This window comes from Anser brachyrhynchus (assembly GCF_964034855.1).
Source record: "Anser brachyrhynchus genome assembly, chromosome: 3".
Classification (NCBI taxonomy): Eukaryota; Metazoa; Chordata; class Aves; order Anseriformes; family Anatidae; genus Anser; species Anser brachyrhynchus.
Genome location: NC_137696.1, coordinates 24,377,408 through 24,403,359, shown reverse-complemented (window position 1 = coordinate 24,403,359; position 25,952 = coordinate 24,377,408). Strand labels below are relative to the sequence as shown.

Sequence of the window (25,952 nt, the reverse complement as noted above, 5' to 3'; positions counted from 1 at the left end):
TCAGGATTTTCCGTCTCCATTTTCTTTGCTGTTCAGAATTATTCTTCTTCATTTGGGTAAATAAAATCCTTTTTTTGTGTGTCGTCTAAGGGATGTCAGAGCTTGATATGACTTCTTTGTTGCTGAGGAGGACCTAAGGAGCCAGGCAATTGCTGAAGTTGGCTATGAAGGCAGCGTGTACACTGGCACCAGAGGTGGCCAGGAGCTAGATGTTTCCATACATGCAAATGTCCTCTTCCATGTACTGTAAGAATGAAAGCTATTTAATACAAGTTTTGTGTGCTTTTTCTGTGAAGAGCTGGTGAAAGACCCTCACACATGCCACAGAAGGAAACAGACGGTAGGGCAAGGCGCCTTTCTGGGTATATTGGAGACTCAAGAGCCAGCATAAATCTGCTTGATCCAGTGTCTGGGCCAGCCCAGCACCAGCAAGTAGTGCACTAATGTGGCCATGGTGAAGCTGAGATGCAGGTTCCCATGAGAAGCTTCAGTTAGACCAGTGCTTTCCTGTGAGCAAAGGTGTTTTTTCTTAAAAAAATGGTTTCTGTCTTCAAAGACATTCTATTACATCTCAGAAAAAAAAAACTTATTTATGGCAGCAAATAATAGCAACACAGCCTTGTCCCTGCTATGCCAGATTTGCATTCCTCCTGTCTAGTTCTGTCTGCCACCAGCCTGGATGAAGGCATTCATCTTCCACAAGTGGCCTACATCCTATTACTGTATGTTAACTCTGCAGTAATGCAAATAAGACACCCATAGCTAGAGTACAGGGTATAATTACAACCTTACACAAAAGCCATGCATGGGTAAGGCAATATACAATGCTGAATAAACTCAGCAAAAGTAAACTGTATGCATGAGTTCCTTTCCCATCAATTTTCCCAGAGATTATGGGAAATAGAGCTCTGATGCACACCTTCACGTCGGTCTAAAATAACAAATGCACAGTGCCCAATGGATCAGTGAATACTCTGAGGAGAAACCAACACTTTTGTTCCCAGACAAACCCCCACTCAGTCAGCGAATTTCAAAAGGATGGCTGGGAAATCAGTAGAGAAGACAACAGACTTCATGTTCTTACCTCTGAAGGCTGCCAGCCTGTGCTGGCACAGACACTCTGCTTAAGAGCTAGTGATTTTCTGCCTAGATCATACATGCTGCCTCACAGCACAACCTCAAACTATACAGCTGGAGGCATTCACAGTTCTGCCATCACTGTCCTGTTACAGTCTTGCCTCCCCAAAGCTTTCCACATACCTGAGCTTTTCCAGAGTATAAGCACGTTTTTCTTTCCTGTCATTACATCTCTTTCGGGAGACTTTTAATACTTTTTTTTTTCCACAAGTTTTTAATGTGACCATTTAAGCCACCCTACTCCATGGCTTTGCACTTGTGTTCTGAGTGTTTGCGCTGTGAAGTCATTCACTTCCTTGCACCAGTGCTTAGTTCCCTATGCAATGGAAGCAACAGCACCCATAACTCATCTTATAGAAAACTTGTATACTGAATTTCACTCCTATGTGCCTTCTTTTTACCACACAATAGCAGTCGAGATGAGATCTTCATGGTGGTATACTCTTGTGCTGGATATTTATCTCAGTTGAATAGAAACACATATGCAAACCTGAAGTAAATTCTTGAATATGAGGACCCAAACCTCCTTACACTCTGTATGACAGGATTAATGGAAAGATTGTTTATTTTGCAAGGCCAGTAACATATGGCTTCTTCTCTCCAATGGTTGTACTTATGCTAGAACAGTTTTTTCTCCTTGTATTCATAAAGGACAGATTTTTCTGATGCAATTTTTGTATATATATTTTTTAAGAATATGAGCAGTATATCATTCCTAACAATTCCTCATTCTGGGATTTTCATTAAATTAATCTTTTCCTACCCTTGGTAAAAAGGTACAGGTTATATATCAGCTTCTTTGGGATTTTTTAATATCAGCTTGCATTTATGCAGAGAGTGAAGCAAGACTCTCATGGCAACCCTACGCAGCTAAAGAAAGGGCTCCCAGAACACTTGTTATACAGGAGAATGGCATCACAGCCCAAGTGCAGTGCCCAAGCAATGATGAAGAAAAACTTTCTAGTTAAGCATCTGCAGTGAAACATTGGTTTTACTGAGTTTCATATTGCTTGCAATGGAGTTTGACATTTAATTTTACTTTTGTCATATACACCAAGGTAAGAATTCTGTCCCACATTAAAGAGAATAGGAACTGTTAATTTCTACTGTGGTTCAGTGGTCTTTATTGCACAAGCCGAGAGCTGACCATCTCCCAGTTAGCCACAGGACCAGCACAATGCCTTTGGGGTCATGTTAGGTGGCAACTGCCGGTCTCGTCAAGGACTGGTCCCCAAGCAGCACATACAAAGAACAAGAGAAGCTGTGAAGTGCAGTACCTCCCAAGTGTCTTGCCTCTGTGTGTTTGCTGACAATATGAGGAGAGATGGTCATGGCTTGGAAGACAGATGGTAAAGCATAGTTCATATTCCAAAATACCGACTCCAACAGGAGCAGAGCTCTTCAGTGAGTCTCTTCTCTGCCATTTTCTTGTGACTGTTCTATTCATAGGAAATTGCATTCCAGAGGTCATAAAATCCAAGCAACAGTGACTCATACATTAATAGGATTTTACTTTCAGTCTTCTACAGGTTGCTTTTTAACATGCATTTTCCAAAATAAAGCAAAAATCTGACAATACCTATCAATTTTCATAGTGTTATTTTAGCATATACATCAGCAAGAGGGTTGTACATCTTTCCACATTGCACTTCAGTCCCAGGCCAGGTTATTTCTACAACTGCATTTTTCCTATTCTTCTTGATTAATATTTTTCCAAATTCCTTAAAGTAATCATGATATCATTTTAAAGTAGTCAGTGTCCCATCCAAAGCATTCTAAAACAACTTCAAGAAAACAAACTTTAGAAACCTTTTCCTTTATGAATTTATAGTGGATGTAGTTTCAGTATTTGATTTGATTCTTTCCAAGTAATAGCAAGGTTGTATTGGAAGTAACACACCTTCAAAATAAGTATATAATACAAGTTCATTGTGGTTTTCGAAATGTTGCACTCCACTCCTCTTGCTGCCTGCCTGGACTTCTTTGGGAGTAAACACTTGTTTGCGTGAGAGAACAGGCTACGTACACCAGGCTCAGCCAGCACGACGTGCACACTGCAGACCCACCCTGCTGATCTGCCTCCCTTTCAACAGGACTGTTAGAGAGCAGCAGGCCAGGCATCCCTGGTACCATAATAGTCTGTATCTTCTTTTACAGTGTCTAATCAGGTGTTTAGGGCTCTGCTTTCTCCATGAAACAGTAACAGTGGGGCTGAAGACAGATCTCTTCTGGCATATGTGTGGTTCAGCACGTACAGCCAACAGCTGCCATGGCCTCATTGACTTACACCATGAAAGGACTCCAAAATGGGCCTGAAGATTCAGCTCTCAGAACTACTGAGGCTGCACAAACTCGTGTGCTCATAGGTAGGGTTGTGATTGGAGCTCCTGGTTTCCATGTTCTCGGGTGCATTCTCTGTAGCCCTCCCACCACTTCAGGTATGGCGGTAACATCTCAGAAGCTATCCTCCTCAACCAAGGAATGGGGGCAGAATGAGACTTTGAAAGCATCCTGGAGCAGCCTCTTAAGAGACCTTTGGAGGTAAAGTTACAAGTCTGAGAAAATAGAACGTGGTGTCAGAATTTTTGCAGGCATTTGACTAGTTTTCCTGTATGTACAGAAGTGCACACAATATACTAAATTGTTTTGTAAGCAAATACAAAGTAAGTGGTAGGTAGGAAATTTGAAAGAGCTATTTGAGGTAATAATGGCAACACTAGCAAGATAAAATCATTGTATATGCATGTCTGCCACTGAGGAGTTTTTATTTCCTAAACACTTTTTTGGGAACTGTGGGGAAAAAAATAGAAGGGATATTTGATGCAACAGAGAATAAGAATAAGAAAAATAAATACCATTACCTTGGCCAAACAAGAACCCAACACACATCTAAAGGCAAGTCGATGGGAATTTTGCCTTATTCAACACCGCTACAGTCCCAGGCACCCTTAATGATAATGTTCCTTATTTTATAAATAATATGACAACCCATAAGTTGTACATATCTGATCATATACTGTGGTTTCTATTTAAATTTAATTTATGTGGTTTTACCAGTTTGCAATAGATTTGACCTTTCACTTGCCTTTCCTTATTACCTACCACCACATTTTTAGGCAATGATACACTTCTGGTTTGGAATACAATGAAAATGAAAACAGAACAAAATAACAGGCGTTTCTCAATGGTGTAAAGGATAATAAAACTGGAGATTCTGTGATTACTGTGTAACTTCATGAACTTTCAAATGAACAGTTCAGCAGCCACCATTCCATCACTCAAGTGACTGTAGGTTAAAAAAGGTGTATATATATAAAAGATATATATATTTTGTATTAACAGACTCTCAGATTATTGTATTACACAGACTACGTTAATTCAATTATTTGAGGAAGAGGAGTCAGAATCACTTTTCCCCTAAGTAATCTCTGCATAACATTTACAGTATGAACATAGAATCATAGAATCACAGAATGGTTTGGATTGGAAGGGACCTTAAAGATCATCTAAGTTCCACCCCCCCCGCCATGGGCAGGGACACCTCTCACTAAACCAGGTTGCCCAAAGCCCCATCCAACCTGGCCTTGAACACTTCCAGGGAGGAGACATCCACAGCTTCTCTGGGCAACCTGCTCTGGTGCCTCACCACCCTCATGGTAAAGAGTTTCTTCCTTATATCTAATACAAACCTACCATTTTTTAGTTTAAAACTGTTACTGCTTGTCCTATCACTACAGTCCCTGATAAAGAGTCTTTCCCCGTCTTTCTTATAGGCCCTCTTTAAGTACTGGAAGGAATATATGAAATTAGAACTTTTTTTTTCACATTTTACATGAGGTTTGGTCCATGTTAAATACAGAAATAAGCCATATATTTTGGCTTAGAACATAGAGTTAACATGGTTTCTTCTATTTGTCAATCAATCCTAAATTGATTGCTATACCTGTATGGAATCCCACTGATTTTATATATAGAGACTCATATACTTATCAGGTAGTAGGAAAAACTGAGGTTATAAGTTCCTTTAATCTGCTTTCTAGCTGTTCTCTGTCCAATATATTGTTCCAGTACAACAATTTCTAAAACTACTAATTAGTTTTTGTGGAAAAAAAATGTTATTCTTCTCTGGGCTTCTTTTCCCACGTCACATCATCAGTAAAAAGCATTTATATTGTAATATTAATCATGAACCTAAAGTAAATAAAACTTTCCTAGTTACATTTTTTGGATCACTTGATTTCACCACCAAGTTTTTAAATAAGTGACTATTCTAACTTGTCAAGTGACCAAGAGACTAGGATAAAAAAAATTAATTCAGATCATTGTTAGGATATATTTTGGATATTGGGGGGGGGGGGGGAGGTAAATAGTTTTACAAGTAGATTCAAAATTAAAAAGTATTTGTTGTTACATGTAACAGGAACAGACATTCTTCATACTAACATGGTAAATAAATAAATAAATAATATGGGATATATTAGTCTCCCTGAAAATCCTCTGAAGACACTCCAGGTGATGTTAGTAGCCTTTAAATTGGCCCAAATGTCAAACTTGGACTACCAATTTACTGCCATACATTTCTTTGTAATCACAATTCTTTTGGCTATTACTCCCAAAAGCAAATATTCTGAAGTAATGAAAACTACCTATCATGATAGTTAAATTTTAACATATACATATGTGTTTTATTTAGAGAAAAAGTGATGGCTGTGGATCTGCAAATGTTGTTTTTCTCTGAATAGAAGACTAAGAAAGAAAGAAAGAAAGAAAGAAAGAAAGAAAGAAAGAAAGAAAGAAAGAGAAAGAAAGAGAAAGAAAGAAAAAACTAGGCTTTTGTCTTTGTTGCTTGTTTGTAAATCCATTTCATAAGCCAGGATCAAAGATGTGGCTCCAAGGTTAAGTGTAGAAAGCTGCTTCCAAATGCTACTTTGTGGCTACTGGCCACATGCATAGTTATCTGCTACAGGAGGACTATTCATCCAGGAAAAGAACAAAACTGTAGTTTTAGCTTCAGTTTAAGAAAAGAGCACTCCATCCAGCTCAATATTTACTTTGCAACCCAGAGTAAGGGAGAAAATGCCTTTATTTTAACCTAGGCATTAGTTAAAACATTTAGGTATGGATCAAAGAAATCCAGTTCATTCTTTAAAATAACATCCTATTTCTCGTTCTACTTATTTTTAACTAGAACCTTGCAAAATTTGATGCTTCAAGCTCAGTTGGCATTTTAATGTTTTTTGTTGTCTCATGTGATTTCATGCATTCTGAGCTGTTTTTAATTTCACATTTTTCTGAAATAAATATAGTAGTTAAATAGGTTTCTGCGTAAAACATTATGGACTGGCAAAGGAACATCATTTTTATGCCTAAGAACAGCATGTTTTTTTATAGATCGAAGAGTGCAGACTCGCAGAATGTGTAAGACATATTTCAGAGAGTGATTTCTTTTTTATCTTTCTCATTGTTTCAAAACATAGAACACATGAGACTTTTTTAAAAATTAAAATAAAAAATATTGATTACTTAGTTAAATGTCCTTGCAATGCAGTGGATTTATTTCAAGAATTAAAGACAGTCTTCCTTTTAGAGGGCTGGTTCTACTAAAGTTTCAGAAAGAAATAAAAGGTAAAGACTATTAATGCTTCTATGGAAATTCTCTGCATTTCAGCTAAAGGATTAAAGCACCAATCTAGAACTCAAGCTGTCACAATTGTCTCTCTTTTATTTTACTAAAGTGCAGTTGCTTTAGTCTGTGCACAGAAAGGACCTCAATTCTTTGAAGCACAGAGAGATGGAAAGCTCAGAACTGTGCTGAAGTCAGCTTGACCTAGTTTGATAGAGGCAAGCTGAAAGTTCTCTGCAGAAACCTCCATCACCAGCTACCCTCTGCCTCACATGGGGGTCTCCCTTGCCTGGATGAGTACTTGGTTCCTGCCGCTCCTTCCCCGGGCTGTACAGGCGGAGCATGGCAGGTCACCGCTGCTAGCTCACCTCCCACGCTGCTCCCACCGCTACGAGCCCTTGCAGCACACTGTACCCCTGCACAGCTGCAGAGCAGCACTTATCTATCACACTTGCTGCAATTTGCAGAGAATGTACCATCTACCTGATCCATTACATGCTCCTTCGTGAAATAGTGACCGGAAAGCTGGTCTCCGTATCCTTGCAAAGCACAAGTAACAGATGCTGAACACTGATGACAGGCTGATGTTCCAAAACTTTTGCCACTGATTTTGCTTTTGAAGACTGCAATTACAACAATGCTTCAGGAGGCCAAAACTCAAAGATACAGCTTTTTCACTTAGTGCTTATTCACAAAAATCACACTGGTTTGTTCTGTCCAAATATTTTGGATTTCTTATCTTGACAAGACATAGAACCTGCCCAAAGTGTATGGGTTCAATTTAAGTTGTCTGGTAGAAGAGAGCTCCCAAATAACTGCACCCCTAGATTATTCCAGTAACAGGAAAGCTGAACATAAATCCACCTCCAGCCTCCTGAGGTGTGGCTTCTGTGTTGTCTCTCTTAAAGCCGCCGCACTGTGCTTGGTTGGCTAAACTTCCTGACCCTACAAACCACCCACCAAACTTTTCATGAGGCTGCGAAGGCGCTGATCACACCTGTCTGAGATCAAACAGGAGGAGGAGCTCTGAGAGGAGGGCACAGTTGGGAATGGACAGTGTTTTCCCAGGGCCTCCCCACACACACATCCTTTTATTTTATATACTGAAGTACACATCAAGAATCAATTCCTTCTGTGGGAACTTTGCAGTCCAGCTAGATAAAGGAGACAAAAATCAAGAGCAAGGGGGTATTGTCATCATGATCTCATTTTATACATAGAGTATGGGGTAGCAGAAATTAAATGCCCTGCGCTGCTGGAGAGCAGCACCCACCTGCAAATATGCATTTCTAGTTACTCTATCCATCACTGCAGTGTAAAAGGTTTTATTTTACTTGAACAGGCAGAACTGTTAGGAAAGAAATTTTTAGATCCCAGCCTAAACTCCTGGGAATATGGAGGAAGATGTAGAAAAAAATATAATCAAACTTCTGCTAGACTGTTGTAGAATCCTTGAAAACAGTATATTACATCTCACTGTTATCCTGCATTTCGTCGTTACTGGAAAAGGCACAAATAAAAACATCCCTCTCCCAGCCCACTCTGACCTCCCTTAAGAACAGTGGGCTCATGCATGGCCATCTCTATGTATTAAGTACAGCATTTCATGTAGTATATATTGTGTCAAAACACAAAATTGATAAAATGTGGCCTTGACTACTTTAAATCATGTATTTTTTTTTCTCTCCGCTAGTCAAAAATAAAGACTGATGTAATAAAAAAAAAGCAGTGGAAGGATGCCAAAAAGGTAGTTGTCTTCACATTACTTTGTGTCTTACCGCATCATACTGAAGATCTTAACATTAGAACATGTTGAATGTTATAAGAATTTGCCTGCAAGCATTGAGCAATTCCCTTCTCTTCCAGAAGTGGATGCATGAAGTAAATCCTCTCTTTTCATTGCATATCAATAGAGATAGGAAGTGGTTATACATATGAGGAAATTAAGCTACTATGTATTTTATCTGTGGTAATCAATCATTAAAATACAACAAGAACATGAAGAACCTATTTCATCTCAGTGTGATGCCTCTCTACTTTTCAAACATGCTTTGACAGTACTGCTTGTAAGTCTTTTAAACTTAATATTTTACAGTTATTAGGAAACAATATCCATCTATTTTTTCTTCAAACTTCTTCAAAACCTGTTTCATTATCTTGTCCCAGACAATTTTCAGGTTTCATCTGGCCTGCACTTGGTATACTTCCAAATTTAAAATCTTGACTACAGTAGAGTTCTCACCAATGGCCAACGGAAACACAAAACATACACACTAAACATAAATAAATTTAAATGCTCTCTACAAAATAAGTCCTCACAGCTGTGGTGGTCTGAAATGTGTCTGGATACATTCACTGATGTGGCTCCTTAGCTAATCTAGAAAACTAGAAATTTGAAGACCTACGGAATAATGGAACAGAGGCCACAAGAATAAAACACCATCCATTTGGCAGCAGCATCATTTGGGCAGTGCAAAAATATTTGCAAGGTGAACAGTTGGTCAAATAACTACTGCCAGTTCTGGGACAGCCTCCTACTTACTTTCCTTCATTTTCAAACATAATAGCTAGTGTTAATGCATTTAAAAATACAAGAAATACTTTCTCTTTCCTACTCTCTTAACAGGCTGTCATCTCAGCTTCTCCAGTATCCTCAGAAAAAGAAGTTGAGGTATTGTGATATTAGGCTGTTTATGATTCTTCCTTATTTCTGCTCTTATCCTCACCTTTCTCCTTTTAATTATAGCTTTTCTTGAAGCTTCTGCCCTGCAAATACTGAAACAGCATCAATAACCCTAAAGATGTATAGAGTAAATGTCTATTAGACACAATGTTCAAAGCAAACCACGTCTGATGTGGGCTCATAAACATTATGTTTTATTTTCCATATGAAAAGGCTTTTGTGTTACAGTCCATGGCTAATATTCACCTCCACCTTCCTTTTAAATGTGGTGCACCAACTCTCTTCTGAAATGTACTCTAATGTACCCCTCAGATTTAATGCTACTGATACAGAAAAGGGCTGTGTCCTACTAATCCAAGTCCACGTGTGAGACTTCCGTTTCAGAGTGGAGAGAGTAGTTACTTCCTTCACTTTTCTTTTGAAAAGTACTTTTTGTTTTTTTAATATAAATTTGGTGCAATTTCACCCAACAGACAGCAAATATCTGCTCTGAAGTTATATTCACACATTCTATAAAATGCAGATTGTGTAATATAGCATGATGGCTCTGTTCCATTATGCTTCATTACTAGGTTGAAAATTACTGACACTGTACATTTTTTCTCTTTAGTGTTCTATCATTTTAAATTATGACTGCACTGTAGGTTACTCAGTGTAGTAAATAATCTGAAAACATTTTCTGCCTGGCACCCTACTAACAGCAACAACACCTTCCTTCCCAGGTGGTCCTGAGGCTTTCTCAAATTCTCGTTAGGTAATTACATTCTGCCTGCCTGAGGTCTCCTTCTAACTCTGCAAATGCATTCTTCATTTGTCATGGACAGTTTGTAGTGGTGCTGCAGGCTATGGAACAACTGCACTTGGGTGCAACAGCAGCCTTGGTACCTCAGTACAACTCACCTCAGTTGTTTTCCATTCTCTTTAGGATCATGGGATAAAAATTGACAGACAATAACTTGGGGGGTGGGAGGAGTTGTTTCTAGAAATTAAAATTTAATGCTCGAGTTAATTAGCTTCCTAAAGATTCAAAACTACTTATTCTTCAGATGTAGAGCTAATGGTTAACAGGTTATCTAAAGCCTCTGACATTGCTTCAGAAAACAAAGTTAAAATAATACTAGAGAAAATAATGTGATCACTGATACTCTGAGAGATCAGAGAACGAAGGAATGTCAAACAAGGAGAAATCACCATAAGCTGGGCTTTTTAATCAGTAATTCCAACCTCAGCATTTATAAGTATAATACACACCTTAGAGTAGTAAAAGAATATGTAATAAAGCATTTAATTAATTCATGGAAAGTGGTCCTTAAAAAAAAAAAAAAAAGGCAGGCATTTTGGAAGGTATCATTTCAGCATAATTAAGCATTCCAAATAAATACAAATTCTTGTTCACTTTCATAAATGCAGTCAGTGATCCAAAGCAGGCTCATAACTGTATCAACAACTGAACTGCCTTAAAGAATCAAGTTCCATTATATGGTATTAAAGGTTCCATTTTGAAGATGATAAGTAGTTTATCACAAATCCAAAAATATTATTCAAGATTATGTTTAGCCTTATGCTCATTCAGGACTACAGACAACCAAGCAGAAGCAGAATATTTCTTACTCATGAACAAAGCACACTCATACATCACACTGGAGGGAAGTAGACATTTTGTGAAGTTTTGGAAGAAAAAAAAAAGACAAAAACTTGAACACTAAATACACAAAAGCAAACAGAAATGTTCTGAACCCAGAACAACTCCTTTTGTGGTGGATGAAAGACTTATTTCTAATTCAGAAACCTATGGTACAAGCCTGAATCAAGCAGAGTAGAGATCTGCAAACAGATTTTCCTATTTCATGCAGTCTAAACACTAGAGCATTAATTTCTTTCTCTCTCAGATTTTGGATAGAATTTTCCTTCAGGGCTTAAGAAAACTTTCCAGCCAAAACCTACATACCTGCTGATAATTCCCAAGGAAAAACAGAAGGACCTCCAATATGTGACTGCGGTAGGACTACTTACATTAATGTGTTTAAGTGAAAGCACGTTTTAAGTGGTTTTCTGGACATATACCAGTCTACTCAACATTTTCCTTATCCAAGCTCCAAATTAATCATTGTATTGTTATAAGGAAATAAATATGCACAGTATTACAGTGGAATTTTATTAAGTTAAGGATATTAAAGTTGAAGATATCTCCAACTACACAAATAAGCCTTCTCAATAATAACATACTGGAACACTGGTGCAATTTTCCTAAATTATGCCATTCAGATATAGCAAACCTTAACTCATACACAACTTTGTGTCTAATCAGACCTTAATAGACAATCAGTATTTCAAAAGGAAGGCCATTAACTAAAAAAAGACTCTTTTATTTATAAATGAAACATATGTCACTGAGGCATTTTCTCCAATGTAATTATTAATCAGTCAATCTAACTCTTCACTCTAGTCCACCGTCTTAAGCAAGGGAAACTGATTATAACTTGCAAAGTTCAACTAAATTAAATATTTGTCTGTAGTAATGGTACTTACAGTAGAAATTATGTCTTGCTTGTAGGTTCCTCATTTGGTGATGTAATATTCAGAAGTCACCATGCTTTTGGTCTTAGATAAAGCATTTCCTTCATGGCTCTCTTTAAGTAGTCTTCTGAACAAGTCATTGCATCATAACATACTCTCTTCTCACAAACATGTATGTGTTCTCTTTCTGTATTTCCTGTCCAAAATACTCAATAGACACATAAAAATAAACCAGTGAGTTACTAATTATGATACATGGCATTTATAGCATGTTTTATATCTTCAAAATATTTTACAAATGACAGCTGATTGAACAGGTTAGGAAATAGAAACCTGAATGAAAATTACCCAGAGTCCCTTAAAAGATTGAATAATTGTATCTCAAATGTTCCAGAAGGCTTTAAAAGACCACAGCTTCTTTGCTATAAATGAATAGATCAAAATCAGCGTTCCCATTAATTCTTCCTTTCTTAAGCATCATTCACATGAAACATGCATATGCAGCATGTAGTCTAATTGCTGCTGAAAGAGCCCCAGTATATTTTAAGAGTCAGGTGTGCCTCAAAGTATATAATTTGATCCATTCTTTAAAGAAGGAAGACTTACATTGCTACAATTTCTTTTTTAATTCATGAGTTTCCTAAGTAGAAGTCACAAACCAGGCTCTCAAGTATCTTTTCTCAACTGTATCAATAGTTTTTGATTAGGACAAAGGAGAAGGGAATAACATACTCTTCACAAGGTTTGATTTTCTTTTCTGTACCCTCCTTTTTTTTTTTTTCCAATTTTGTATCTTGTATCTCCCCTATCCATTTTTCCTTCCCATGTGATGCAATATTATGATTATCTCAATTATGAATTTTGAAAAAGGACCCTGAGTTATTTAGTTCCCTAGCTTCAGTTGCACTTGGATTTGCTAAGTGCAGATCTCAGTGTTTTGAGGCATACTGCTTATTTTTTCTTTAATTCCTTCAAAATATATAGGTAGCATAATTTTTTCGTATTCTAGAAAACAGGAATATTTGCGATAATGGCCACCTAACAAAATAGACAAGCAATGCTATTTTAAGTAACGTGGTGATATATCAGTCATATAACCTTATTCTGAAATTTCTGACATATCATCTTAAATATTTGAATATATGGAGAAGTGTTAAGAGAATTAATGTAATTATAGCTCTTGAACATTGTGGAATCCACTTGTAAATATAGATATCCAGCTACAAACAAATTAATATTATGTTCAGTAAAAGAAAATCTGGCTTGACCCTTGGGACTTTAACTTGTAGCCAAACATTTGCGCATGCTTCATTTCTGATCCACTACTTATAATTCCAATTCTTTTATGGTTAACGGATAAACTCCAGACAAAAAAGAAAACCATCTTAGAAAAAGAAAAAAGCTTTGGAAGACTGTGTTACAAAGAACTCAATCCCTCACATTTAATTAAACACAAACTTCTTTCATGAATTTCACAGGTTGGTAATCTGGCCCAGACTTTGGAAACTGACCCATATGTGACAGCACCAAAGCAATTACAGCACTCATGGCCAGTCATATGATGTAATTTCTTAAAATTTTCATAGAAACTCTTAATATGGGGATGTGCCATATCTGAGTTGCTATGATAGATACCTCAATAGTTTCACATACCCAACTTTCACAACTTTCTATCGGAAGCTCTAAAATATTTAATATTTTGCTTAAAGCCCTGATGTCAGCCAAATATATTAGAACACCATTTTTTTTTATTTGATTTCTTGGTCCTTTGTTTGCAGCGAAGAGCAGGAAATGTGAATCACAGTTGACAAGGACCAAATAAAACAAGACCATAATAGTCTTTTCGATTAACTTTAAAACTTTATACTTACCAGGAGCCTGATAGTTAAGCTTTTGAACAACTATGATGAAGACATAGATACATATTGTAGGAAAATCTGCCTTGCAGCAGACTTTGCTGTGCATTATTTGATAATAAGTCACTGGCGTAAGGAGCTCTTTAGAGAACATTTTCTATGTTGTACATTTTAAGTACAGGATCCCAGCTTCTCTGCAAGCAACTGCTTACAGCAACCATTCTCATCGACAAAGCTCCTCTGCTCCTGTTTCATTTGAAGTGATACAGGTCTTTTAATACAGATGTGTGTCTCTTGTGAAAAGCAAACATTTAAATCTTGCCACCTACGAACCAATGACAGTCTATCCCACAGAAAACCAAGGCTCAGGAATTTTAGGTCAAAAATAAGTAAGTTTTTGGAACTATAAAAAGCATCAAAGATGGTCAAAGCAAGCCTGACACTGTGATATGAAGGCATACATTATCAAGAGAGATTTTCCTCATAGCATATGTTTCTGCTCTAAATCTCCTTTGATTGCTTAGCTTTAATCTTTTTTCTTTTTTTTCCTCTTTTTTTTTTTCCATAGGCAAAATTGTATTCCTGGTGTGCACATCTACAAAAATGCTATCAGATGATCAATTCTCTTTATTTAGGCCATTTTTGATCATTTGGTTATTACACAAGCAAACAAATTACCGGTTCTCATTTCTGTAAGTTGTGTAACTCATTTCTGTGAGCAATTGCCACAACTCTCTGTATAAATCTTGTGTGCCTGCACTTCGTACTAACAATAATTAGGGGTGTATTAAACAAATTCACTTAATCTGAATCTGCTGCAGTTAATGAAGATCTTATAGTGTAAATTCATGATGGGGGAGATTCAGGCTCTATACATCAGAGTCTAATTAACAGGTTTTCTTGAAATTCCTGGAGGAACTGGAATTATGCTGGGTTATCTCTTGAGAATTGGGGTAGATGAAATTCTCTTTCATAAAATAATGGAAATATCACTATATTTGCATTACATATATATATATATTAAGCCTATACAGCCATTACTCTGATTTCATGTATCTCAGTCTGCAACATGTAGTCACCTGAGTTTTCTAGACTGAAAAAGTATTATGGCTAGTAGATCTTACATCAACATCCATTTTGCCCTCACTGTTTATTTGCTTCCTTTCTGTTCACTATCCTCTTCTCTCCAAACCTGTTACCAAAAAACTTTTTCAGGGTCTTTTTAGTCTCTTCTATAGAATACATTTATACCAGAAGACAATGTCAGATAGGGCAATTTAGATTGAAAAGCAAGCAAACAAACAAAAACAGTATTAATTAGTCCCATAAGTTTATCTGCTTTATGAAATGGCTTGGGCATTTTTTATTATTATTATTTTGCTTTTCCATGTTTCAACCTTTTATCTGTGTTGTTTTTATTCCTGTGTTGATCACAATTTGCAGTTGTGAATGTATTCCCCAAAAGCCTGAATTATTCATTTCAAGACAATTCAAAAATACTCTTAAACCTTCAAAATAGTTTTACCTTTTTCCTCTTTTCCATCAAAAACTACATTAGACAATTCCAGGTTTCTCTTTCTGATTGAATTTTCGAACAAAAAATACAGCTAATTTTGTATGGTTTACCACAAACAGAACATCTCTCCTTTGCATACAGTGCATATGCATAGTAATCTATGCATTTGAGCACAGTAGCAATATATGTCTAGACCCAGAAGCATTTTCTCTAATGTATCAGAGAAGGTTTTTGCTGTGCTATATGAGCTGAGAGAAGACAATGCAAGAATATATTCAAAGTTTCAAATGTCTTTTTGTTCTTGTACCATCACACATAAATCTGTTGACATTTTGTTATAAATAAACTACTCAAATCGCTCTTCTCTGAAGAAGGTAATAAAAGCCTTTCCTGTTTACAAAGTTCAAGAAAGTTCAGATGTTTTTCTCACACCTAAGGCATGGAAAGCTACCAAAAAAAGAAGAGCAGGAAACACTTGTTTGTCCCTTGTCACATCACAAGATGTGGGTTACTGGGCTGGTTACCATAGATGTTAGGCTAAAGACATCCCCTAACTTCCTTATCTGGAGTAGCTGGCCTCAGTTCCCTGTATCTGAGAAAATGGGCCAGGTCCAAAGGTGGCCAAGGTTCAAACCCATTGCACAGCAACACACACAGCTGCCCCACAGGCAGGGCTGCTTGCCTGGCAAAGCTGCTCGCTCATAGTTTCATCCCTTAATCTGTTTCAGAAGAAATAAAACAATAATCTGTCCTCGGCAGCTTCCAAAAGCATCTTCTGCTTTCTGCTTCACCACCAAGTCAAACAGATGAGTTTCAGACATTGCTGGAGTTGACTTCAACTAAACAGTCTTGTCCTGAAACAGACTGAGGGGTGCTCACACACTGGTTTACAGTGAGTCAGCGCTCAGTAAACCGTTGTTTTCTGCCTCTTAACTTGTAGTTCTCAGGTCTCACATCAGACACAACATCTGAAAACAGTCCTATAGGTAGGCTGTAAACACCCTAGTCCATGAACTGGAGAGGCAAATTCAGCATCTGAGCAAACAAGCCCTGAATAAGCTCAGGTAAATCACAGAGTCATAGAATCATTAAGGTTGGAAAAGCCCTCCAAAATCATCTGGCCTAACCATCACCCTACCACCAATGTCACCCACTAAACCATGTCCCTAAGCACCACGTCCAACCTTTCCTTAAACACCCCCAGGGACAGTGACTCCACCACCTCCCTGGGCAACCCATCCCAATGCCTGACTGCTCTTTCTGAGAAGAAATGTCTCCTCATTTCCAACCTAAACCTCCCCTGGCGCAACGTGAGGCCATTCCCTCTAGTCCTATCACTGGTTACCTGTGAGAAGAGGCCGACCCCCAGCTCCCCACACCTTCCTTTCAGGCAGTTGTAGAGAGCAATGAGGTCTCCTCTGAGCCTCCTCTACTCCAGACCAAACAACCCCAGTGCCCTCAGCCGCTCCTCGCAGGACTTGTGTCCCAGGCCCCTCATCAGCTTCGTAGCCCTTCTCTGGACATGCTCCAGAGCCTCGATGTCCTTCTTGTAGTGAGGGGCCCAAAGCTGCACACAGCACTCGAGGTGCGGCCTCACCAGAGCAGGATACAAGGGGACAATCACCTCCCTGGTCCTGCTGGCTACACTATTCCTGATACAAGCCAGGATGCCATGGGCCTTCTTGGCCACCTGGGCACACTGCTGGCTCATGTTGAGGCGAACATCAATCAGCACCCCCAGATCCTTTCATCTGCACAGCTTTCCAGCCACTCTGCCCCAAGCCTGTAGCACTGCATGGGGTTGTTGTGACCAAAGTGCTGACTGAACCTGAAGATATCTTTATTTAAATACAGCATGTTTTCCTGATTTAGATAAAGATATCAAATCTCTTTCTGTGTGTTGATGTAAATTTCCTAAAAATGTCACATTTTTTATATTCATAGCAGCTATGGCACTTGTAGGGATAAATTAAAAATGCACAGCTGACAGAATGACATCATTATCTCATTAGAAAAATATTCAAAGTAAGGTTTTTCTTTAGAAAAATCTTATCAGGGTAATTCTGTTTCTTCTGAAATCATTGGCAAAACAGCACTTTGGAAAATTCTCTCATACAACACTTAAGGAATAGAAATATAAACTATTTTTCTAAATAAACATTTGTCTACTTTCAAAGACATATGAATTCTACCTGAACAATACTCTGAATTCTTCACATTTGTCATAATGCCTCTCTATTCAGTCTCACATCATTTGACTATGGTAGGACTGATACTAGTCCATTCTACAGATACAAGTAAGGTGCCTTAGCTGTGCCAGAACTGCAAGGAGTAGGAATCAAACTGTTCGGGATCCTAACTTCAGTTCCTATGTTACACATCTCCCTGTTATTGGTACTGTTGGAAGGTAAGATCATAGAATCATAGAATTATAGAATAGTTTGTGTTGGAAGGGACCTTAAAGACCATTCAGTTCCAACCCCACTTCCAAGGGCAGGGATACTTCCCACCAGACCAGGTTGCCCAAAGCCCTATCCAACCTGGTCTTGAACACCACCAGGGATGAGGCATCCTCAGATTCTCTGGGAGCCTGTGCCAAAGCCTCACCACCCTCAGAGTAAAGAATTTCCTCCTTACTATGAGGGTGGTGAAAAGTTTGCATATATGTACCTTCATTCAACAGCAGCATCACAGGCATAACCATACAAGTGGCACCACTGACTCCAGTTGCAGTGAAACTATTTGCTGATGACTGTTTTCCTCTAAGAAATTAGGATAAAATGGAGACATAGGAATTGAATTGTAGATTTTAGATGTAAAATTATATTTGTAAAGGACAGATATCCACACATATATGTTGACATGGAAAGTATTGCTACACAATAGGAACATCATACTACACTGGCACACAACCACAGCTGCAGTGAAAGTAAACAGTGACAAACTAAAAATGAGAGAGAAAATACTTTACATTGTGACAAGACTGTACAAGATCCACAATTAATTTAAGCATTTATATGACTATTTTTGTAAGAATAACCAGAATTATGAACTTGCTTTAAAAGTTGAAAAGAAATTACATAATTTGTATCAATTCTTAAATAAATTTCCCTTTGTTAGTGTTTAAGGTAAAGAATCATATAAAAGGACAAAGTGTGAATATAAAGAATTGGTATGGGAATACGATAATAGCATCAGAAAGGCTAAGAAGCAAAATGAGTTTTAAAAGCAACACGCTCCAAAGGGGAAAAAAAAAAAAAAAAAAGGCTCTATTAATACTTCAGAATTGAGTGAAAAACAAAGAGAAGCACAGATTCATTACTTCACAAGGGAAGAAACGAACAACAGATGACTCAGAGCAGGCTGAAGCATAAGGTAATAAGATAGACTATGCAATTAACAGAGTTGCAGATTTACCCACCTTGCTAAATTGGAGTTCCCCCCACAGACAAGACACCCCATGTCTCCATAGAAAATCTACATAACTGTGAGGTAGCTACATTGACAGTCACAAATTTGGTGTTAAAATAAAATTTTTGCTGTGGCCATAAGGAAGTCTGAGAAGGAAAAACGAACCATTCCATCCATTTTACAGTGTGGTATACAGGTGTATTGGGTTTTAGGGGAAAGGTTTGGAATATGACAACATAGAAAAAGGATAGGAATAGGATAGGAATATGACAACAACCTGTGTTTCTATGAAAAGCACTCTCATCTTGAAAGATATTGCATCAGTCTCAGAAATGGCCTCTTAGCCAACAGCTAGGGGAAGGAATGAGTGTTCATGAAAATGGCTGCTAATCCAGAGGAAAGAATAGAGCATTAGAAGGGAGAAACTTGGGACACCAACAATTCAATTCTGTCCTGTTTTAGTCACGCACAGCAGCTTTCAGCTATTTACTACATTTACTCTTTCTTATAAGATCATCCTATTCAAAAGTACACAGAAATAGCCTTTCCTGAAGAAGCTGATCTCCTCATACAGGCTTGTAAACTGCCAACTTCAGTCCAGCCAAGGAAGGATTTTAAGAGCTGGGTTCTGTTCCCCGTGGATCAACAGAATGGGATGGATGCTGCCTGCAGCTAGATCAGCAGTAACTCACTGTGCTCAACAGGTCTGTATAGACAGGATTAATCTGAAGACTGTGAGACTGTATCACTGGAAAGAGACAGCATAACTCAATAGCCCTAGCATGAAGATGGAATTATTTACTGTCACTTTTCAGAAAGCAACTAGAACTTTTTTTCAATTACATGAGAGCACACAAGTTATAGAAAATATGGGTGCTTTTGTATACTTGAGGCAGATGGATAGCTGCTGTGTCTTAGAAAAACACAGAGCTGCATGTTAGAAAAACAATATCCCATAAGTTAGTATTTAAATATTTATATATCAAATAGGTGACACCAGACACTCAAACATCTTGCACATGTTGTTTGCATTAGATTAAGCTATTTTGCTTGATGATGGGAATATGACATTAGGAAATGATAATGAGCCTTTCTGAGTAGTCTGACTGCCATCCGTGTAGTATCTCTGGAGCAAGACTGGCTTCATAAGTTGCTTACATCCCCGGTACTTACTCAGAATTTCTGCCATAAGACTCAAATCTACTTTGGTATTATAGAGAGACGAGAAAACGTACCCAGGAAACATCAGTGCATGAATGGGTTGAAACAAGATAGTCCAATAGTTACATTTCTCTCCCAGTTCTGCTGGGCAGTGTATTGCAGGGGGTGTGGGTGGTCTGAACATCTCCGACCGCCTGCATCTGAAGGAAGGTAAAAGCTCCATAGTCCTTTGGAAAGACCAGGACTAGTAGTTCTCTCAGTAATGGTGTTAAGAAAATCCAAGCCTGCAAGTTGCCTATTATTAAATACGATGATTATATTAATGGACTGCCATTACAGATGTACCTCAGCCTTTCTAATGACTTCATAAGAATGGGGAACAAAATGGTTTCTGTTTCCCACAGAGTTAAATGTCAGATTTAATGGCCTGAAAGATAAATAAGAACCGAGCTGCTGAATCCATACTAGCATTCAGTATCCATGAAAAACAAAATGATCTCCATTGCACTTAAACAGAAGGCATTATATATTCTCAGTTCATAATCTGAAATTTATTATAATCTTTGCCCTGAAGGCAGGAGTAAACTGATGTATTTCCAGTCATTTCCGTACAAGTGGAGAGAATCGCTGCTCACAGGTGAATCTGGATAATTCTGAACCCAAATTACTCAAAAGGACAAGGCAGTGCAAAGTTGTTGTGAACTGTACCATTATTCCACTGACTTACAGGCAACTGGACTCTTACTTTGTGTTCTATAAACAGATTGTTAAAAGCGTGGATTTTCTTCTACAATGACACAGTGAGATGCTACTGACTGTTATGCTTGAGGAGGGAAAGAGAGACTTTATTCTTCTCCAATTCACCAGGTGAGGGAAGAGTCAGACCAAAAATAGACCCCGTTTCCACTTTCTCTTGTCATATGCTTGTTCCACAGTCAGTAAGAAGTTATATAAAGATACAGGGGTGTCCTCTTACTCCTGTGCCACAAAAACATATATTTCAAGGGCAGCAACAGTCACACTAGATGAGAAGGAAGAAACACAGGCTAGGATGAATACAAGAGACAACTCCATCTCTACTGTGTGGACTGCAGCAACTTGGAAAAGCAAGCTAAATGCAGCAAAACTGCAGAAGCTTTCCTGCCTGTTGTCTGATGCAGAGCCATCAGAAGCTATAGCGGCTGCAATTGTTCTGGAGAGGACTGGGAAATACGTTGAGAGGGCAATGTAAGCAACTCAGCTCAAGTTTCCTTTTCATCACGTAGTATCAGGATAGGAACAATTAGTCCATCTCCAGCCTTGGCCTCAACTCCTAACCACTGCAACAGAAATAAATACTATTTCCCATGTTGCTGGAAAGCTTTGCAGCAGCTCTGTCACAATACTGGTAGCAAGAAAAAAAAAAAAAAAAAAAAGGTCTCCAACTGCTTTTAGCCTATACCTTCCCAATGATGTGCAAACTACATCCGTCTGACCTTCCCAGCCTGTCACTTTATAGATTGTTCCTGCATTTCATCCAAACATTACCAGATTACCAAACAAACAACCAAATCATCACAAATAATCCAAAATCCACTTCAAGGCGCTAAATGTAACAATGTGATAAAATGGTACCTATTACATTACATTAAAAATCCAAGCACCTAAAAGCAAGAAAATGAATAATTAAGAACATCAGTCTTCTGCTGCCCACAATAAAGCCACATTATGCCTATTTCATCACATTGCCATTAACTGTCACACTTTGTTTTTAAAATGTATAATTTTGTTTTCCTGATGTCAGTAGCTAAATGTGTTCACTGAGAAGAGTGGGATCTGAATGGAAGGTACCTAGAAACAGCTTCATTAAAGTTATTAAGGAAGCATTAAAAAAAAAAAAAAAAAAGAAGAAAAAAAAGAAGAAGGAAAAGGAAATATTTCTTAGCTTTTAGAAATAGGTTGTACTGAATATTAGCTTTTTACTGATGTCTAATAGGGAATGAAGGACATAAGGCACATTAACTGAAACCCATAAAGGAACGGAGTTCTAACAGAACCAGAAAGTGTAAGCCCAAAATACAAAGACTGTCAAATGCAGGATGGTCTTTTAGCCCAGAGATAGAATAGCTGCTCCAACCAAGACTTCATAAAATTGGAAATAAACAGATAACCATCCCCACCACTAAATCACAGCATTTTTCACCAAGTTTCTCTTGCACCTAAGTAGTCATATCATACCTTTAGGAGGAGGGAATGAATCACCTGCTACTATGTTGATTCAAAATCATTTAAATTAGAAAGCCTAGTCTGACCTCTTTAATATAAGGAAGCTATATTTCAACCAGACCAACCTGAAGTTGTAGCACAAGGCTGATATAAAAAGGGTTTCAATACACACTATTAGAAATATTTATAATGCAACAACATTAGTCAGCTTTGCATTCTCTTTTGTTTAACTGGCAAGAGACATTTGGTAGAGCTGGACATTTCAAAACAGTATGAGCAATTCTGAATTTTACAGTCTCACATGCAAGAATTGGGACCAAACCTGAAGCCATTTTCTTTACAAAATGCATGGGAACTGCGCCATTCGCTTCAGTGTTGTTAGAATATCAATGATGTATCCACTTAATCCAGAGATTGAAACATCAGGGCTGGATTATGCATTTTTGCCCATGCACAGCCTTTCTGATTTGTTTCTGTTTAAGCAGAACCCTTTGCAGAACTAGGAGGCAGCTCATACTATTGGAACCATCGTCCTGAGGGGAGACAAACACAGTTTTAAAAGGATTTAGGTAGTATGTGGATAAATACATGAAGGAGCTGAAACCTGAAGATGGATATCGCAAGCTGAAATAGATCAAATAGAATTATTCATCCAGTTTCAAACATTGATTAAATCCATAGATAGTGGCTGAGGGCTGAAGCCAACACAGATTTACAACTGAACAAAATTTACTACCAGAAATAGTTCCATCAGTGGCCCTCGGCACAACAAGCTGCAGTTTCCCATTCTCTCATTTCTGAGATATGCTTGTTTAATATCTCAATAACTTGTTTATGTCAGGGAAGGGGAGAAGGGGATTTCCATTTTTCTAACCTGCAGTTCAAAGTCAATAGATATTTCTTTGCTTTTATGAAAAGTCCATAAAATTGTATTTATTTTTTAATAACATAAATATATTAATTAAAAATATAGCTCCAAATATTTCCTTAAGACAATGTTAACTAGCAATAGATAAATATGGATAGATTGTTTAAATTCTTGGAGCTGTGATAGGAGCAGGCAGAAGTTACTTTCTGTCTTTAGTATTTTATAGTTGGCCAGATCTGAATAGCTGCTATTTGCAACTCTCATGTATTAGGCCATGGCCTTTGCAGGAAGCAAGATATCTGACTTTATCAATCAATAGTCTAATGTGATTCAGAAAGTCATATGTCCCTATCTCTTTTAAAACCCAAAGAAGTATAAATGTTACACAAGCGGATCTAATAGAATCAGGCTACTTTCATGGTCTAGTTCTAACATACAAGGCAGAATGCTACTGGTGCTCCAGGCATAAACTCAATAACATCAAATGGCTCTCGAAAGATACAGCCTGTTTTTTTGTTCTGCCTATCAAGAGTTTTGTTAAGAGAAGCTGGGTACTGTTGAAATGTCATGGCTTTGCAAGCTCCCTCCTTTCTGATGACTACTTCTTATGAACTCTGGTCTGCCAAACCGGAGGAGTAAGGCACAGCAGAATGCCCTGCTAAGTGCTATGATTTCTAGTACAAGCAGAATGTATGCATATATGTTATTCATACTGAGATGACATTTGGGGCACCAGAAAAGCAATGAGAGGCACATTGGTTTTGCCTGTTTAAACACAGAAAATAGTCAGGAAATGTCAAGCTTGACATGTGCTTTGAGTTTCCCAAAGGATAAGGATCTCTTAGGTTGGTTCTCCTTCTACTTATATTTGTTTTTCTATTGCCAGAATCATATTTGCTGCAGTAGAATCACTCTTAATTTACTTAAGTGTGAGATGATAACTGTCTGATTCCTCTGTTTAAAATCAGCATTGTTGTGATATTCTCAATACTTTAAACACTTTTATGATATTCAAAAAATATCTTAGTCTTCCAAAAATTGCTCTTCTTTAAGTTGTTTTGGTCAAGTTCCAAACTTCATGTAATTTGTGTTGCTAATATTACCTCATTTCCAAACAAGGCTTCATGCATTTTTTCAACTCACGACCTTTCTTAATATAATCACTATAATTGTACTTTAGCAAAGGCACTTGAATGCTTGAGAAAAATATCTTATTAAATCCATGATAAAGTAGGGACTGAGCAATTATATGCTGGAAGGGGAAAATTCACCAGCAACTGCACATTACAAAGGTTGCAAAGTGCCTTGATGAGCTGACTGTGGCTCTCTGATTGATGAACAGCAGTAGATATGCATAAAAGAGTGTGGGTGCCTCCAGCTTGTCTCTGCCTTCAGTGAAGTCAGAGAAGAGGGAAAACAAACTGCTTTATAGAAACCCACTCTCTTGCCTGGACTGATAAGCTTACAAAATAAATGATATGCATTAAACATAAGTAAGGGCAATACAGAGAGCATATGTCTTCATATATACTATGTTTCAGGATATTCACCCAAATTCATCTCCTGTGCTGTTTCTGTGGAGCTATTAACAAAGGATAAACGTAGCTCACTGTTGAATTGTATTCTGATCTGAACAAGATCAGAGACAATAGCTGTGTGAAAGCGTAGGGCTCAGATCCACTCCCTTAATCCCTGTTGAAGAAGTAGTACAGTTTCGGCTGAAAGGGTATCCAGGCTGCTGTGTCAGAAGCAAGCAGGTAGATTACTACAAGCAGCAGGAAACATATAGTCCCAGTGACAGAAGACACCAGCAATGGCGTACTAAGCAGAGTTTGCAGAGACAAGTACCCCACCTGTGTCTTAGACTCCATGGGACAACCAGATGTCAAGCCTACGTGGCTTCTTTAGCTGCCAAAAATGTGGAAAAACCTTAATCATAAGAATTCAGCAGGCAAGGAGAGCTGTGAGAAGCTATAGAAGAATCACAGGAAAGCACTTCTCTCTCTTTGCAATACCTGTAAACCCCAGTGCCCACACTGCAAAACACTCCTGAAGAGCATCCCCTAGAAACAGCATTAGCTTCAGCGGTTTCTAAAAGTGAAAAGAAGTGTTTAAAATAACAGGATTTCCACAGCATAGAAGAACAAATCTTTAAGGGTTAGGGGGACAAAAATGTTATATTTAGAATTTTGGAAGGGAATGGCCTTCCATTTGTTGTTTTTGGGAATGGGTACGATCAGCCAATGGAGAACTGATATGCGAACACTTTTATGTCAAACCTTTAAATGTATGCACTGATTTCTTACCTACACTCTGCTGTGTTTCACAGAAATCCCATGCCAATATTATTCAGCTATGGCAGGAATAAATAGTGGGCTACATTATACCACTACTATAGCAACAAGTCCTCCACTTTTCTCCCCTCCAATAACTCCTAGAAAGAGTTGTATTTTTCAGCAATATACCAGTGTTTTCTATAGTTACAACTTACATGTCATGACTATTACATGCCGCATCAATGGCAAAACTCCACTAACTGGAAAAAAAAAAAAAAAAAAAAAACCACGAATAGTGAATTCCCTGGAGAAAAATCCACTTTTCTATTGGTAACAAAATAACCGAGTCCTGAGACTGTAGTGAAGGCAATACTACTTCTCACCACTGTATCACAGAGAATTTCCTACTAAATTACTTCTGTAGCTTAAAAGTTAAACTCCCGGTGATTCAAGAAAATGGGAATTTTCACACCTGTTTCTTGTCAGCTGTGGAAGCCCCTTTCCTGCCATTTTTTTCATGAATATCTTTCCACTATTGTCTCTCTCTGATATGATAAATAAATTCTTGTGGAAAAAAAAAATCACATTGCATACTGGTCCTTTAGGACTTTGCTGCTTACAAAGCTGTTCAAATTGCTTCAGTATTTAACTGTGATCTGACCCACATCTATCAAATACTGAAAGTAGCTGCTTTTTATC

The 25,952-nt window shown here is 37.9% G+C and overlaps 1 protein-coding gene across 2 annotated transcripts in view; it reads right to left on the bottom strand.

The window, feature by feature from the left end:
• Positions 1-25,952, bottom strand: part of KCNK2 (potassium two pore domain channel subfamily K member 2) — a 160,357-nt gene that overhangs the window by 96,837 nt on the left and 37,568 nt on the right. For both annotated transcript variants that reach the window (XM_080587225.1, XM_080587228.1), the window contains exon 4: positions 11,973-12,168. In XM_080587225.1, the coding sequence (XP_080443351.1) occupies positions 11,973-12,006 (34 nt within the window). In that variant the 5' untranslated portion in view covers positions 12,007-12,168. The remainder of the gene's footprint in view (positions 1-11,972; positions 12,169-25,952) is intronic.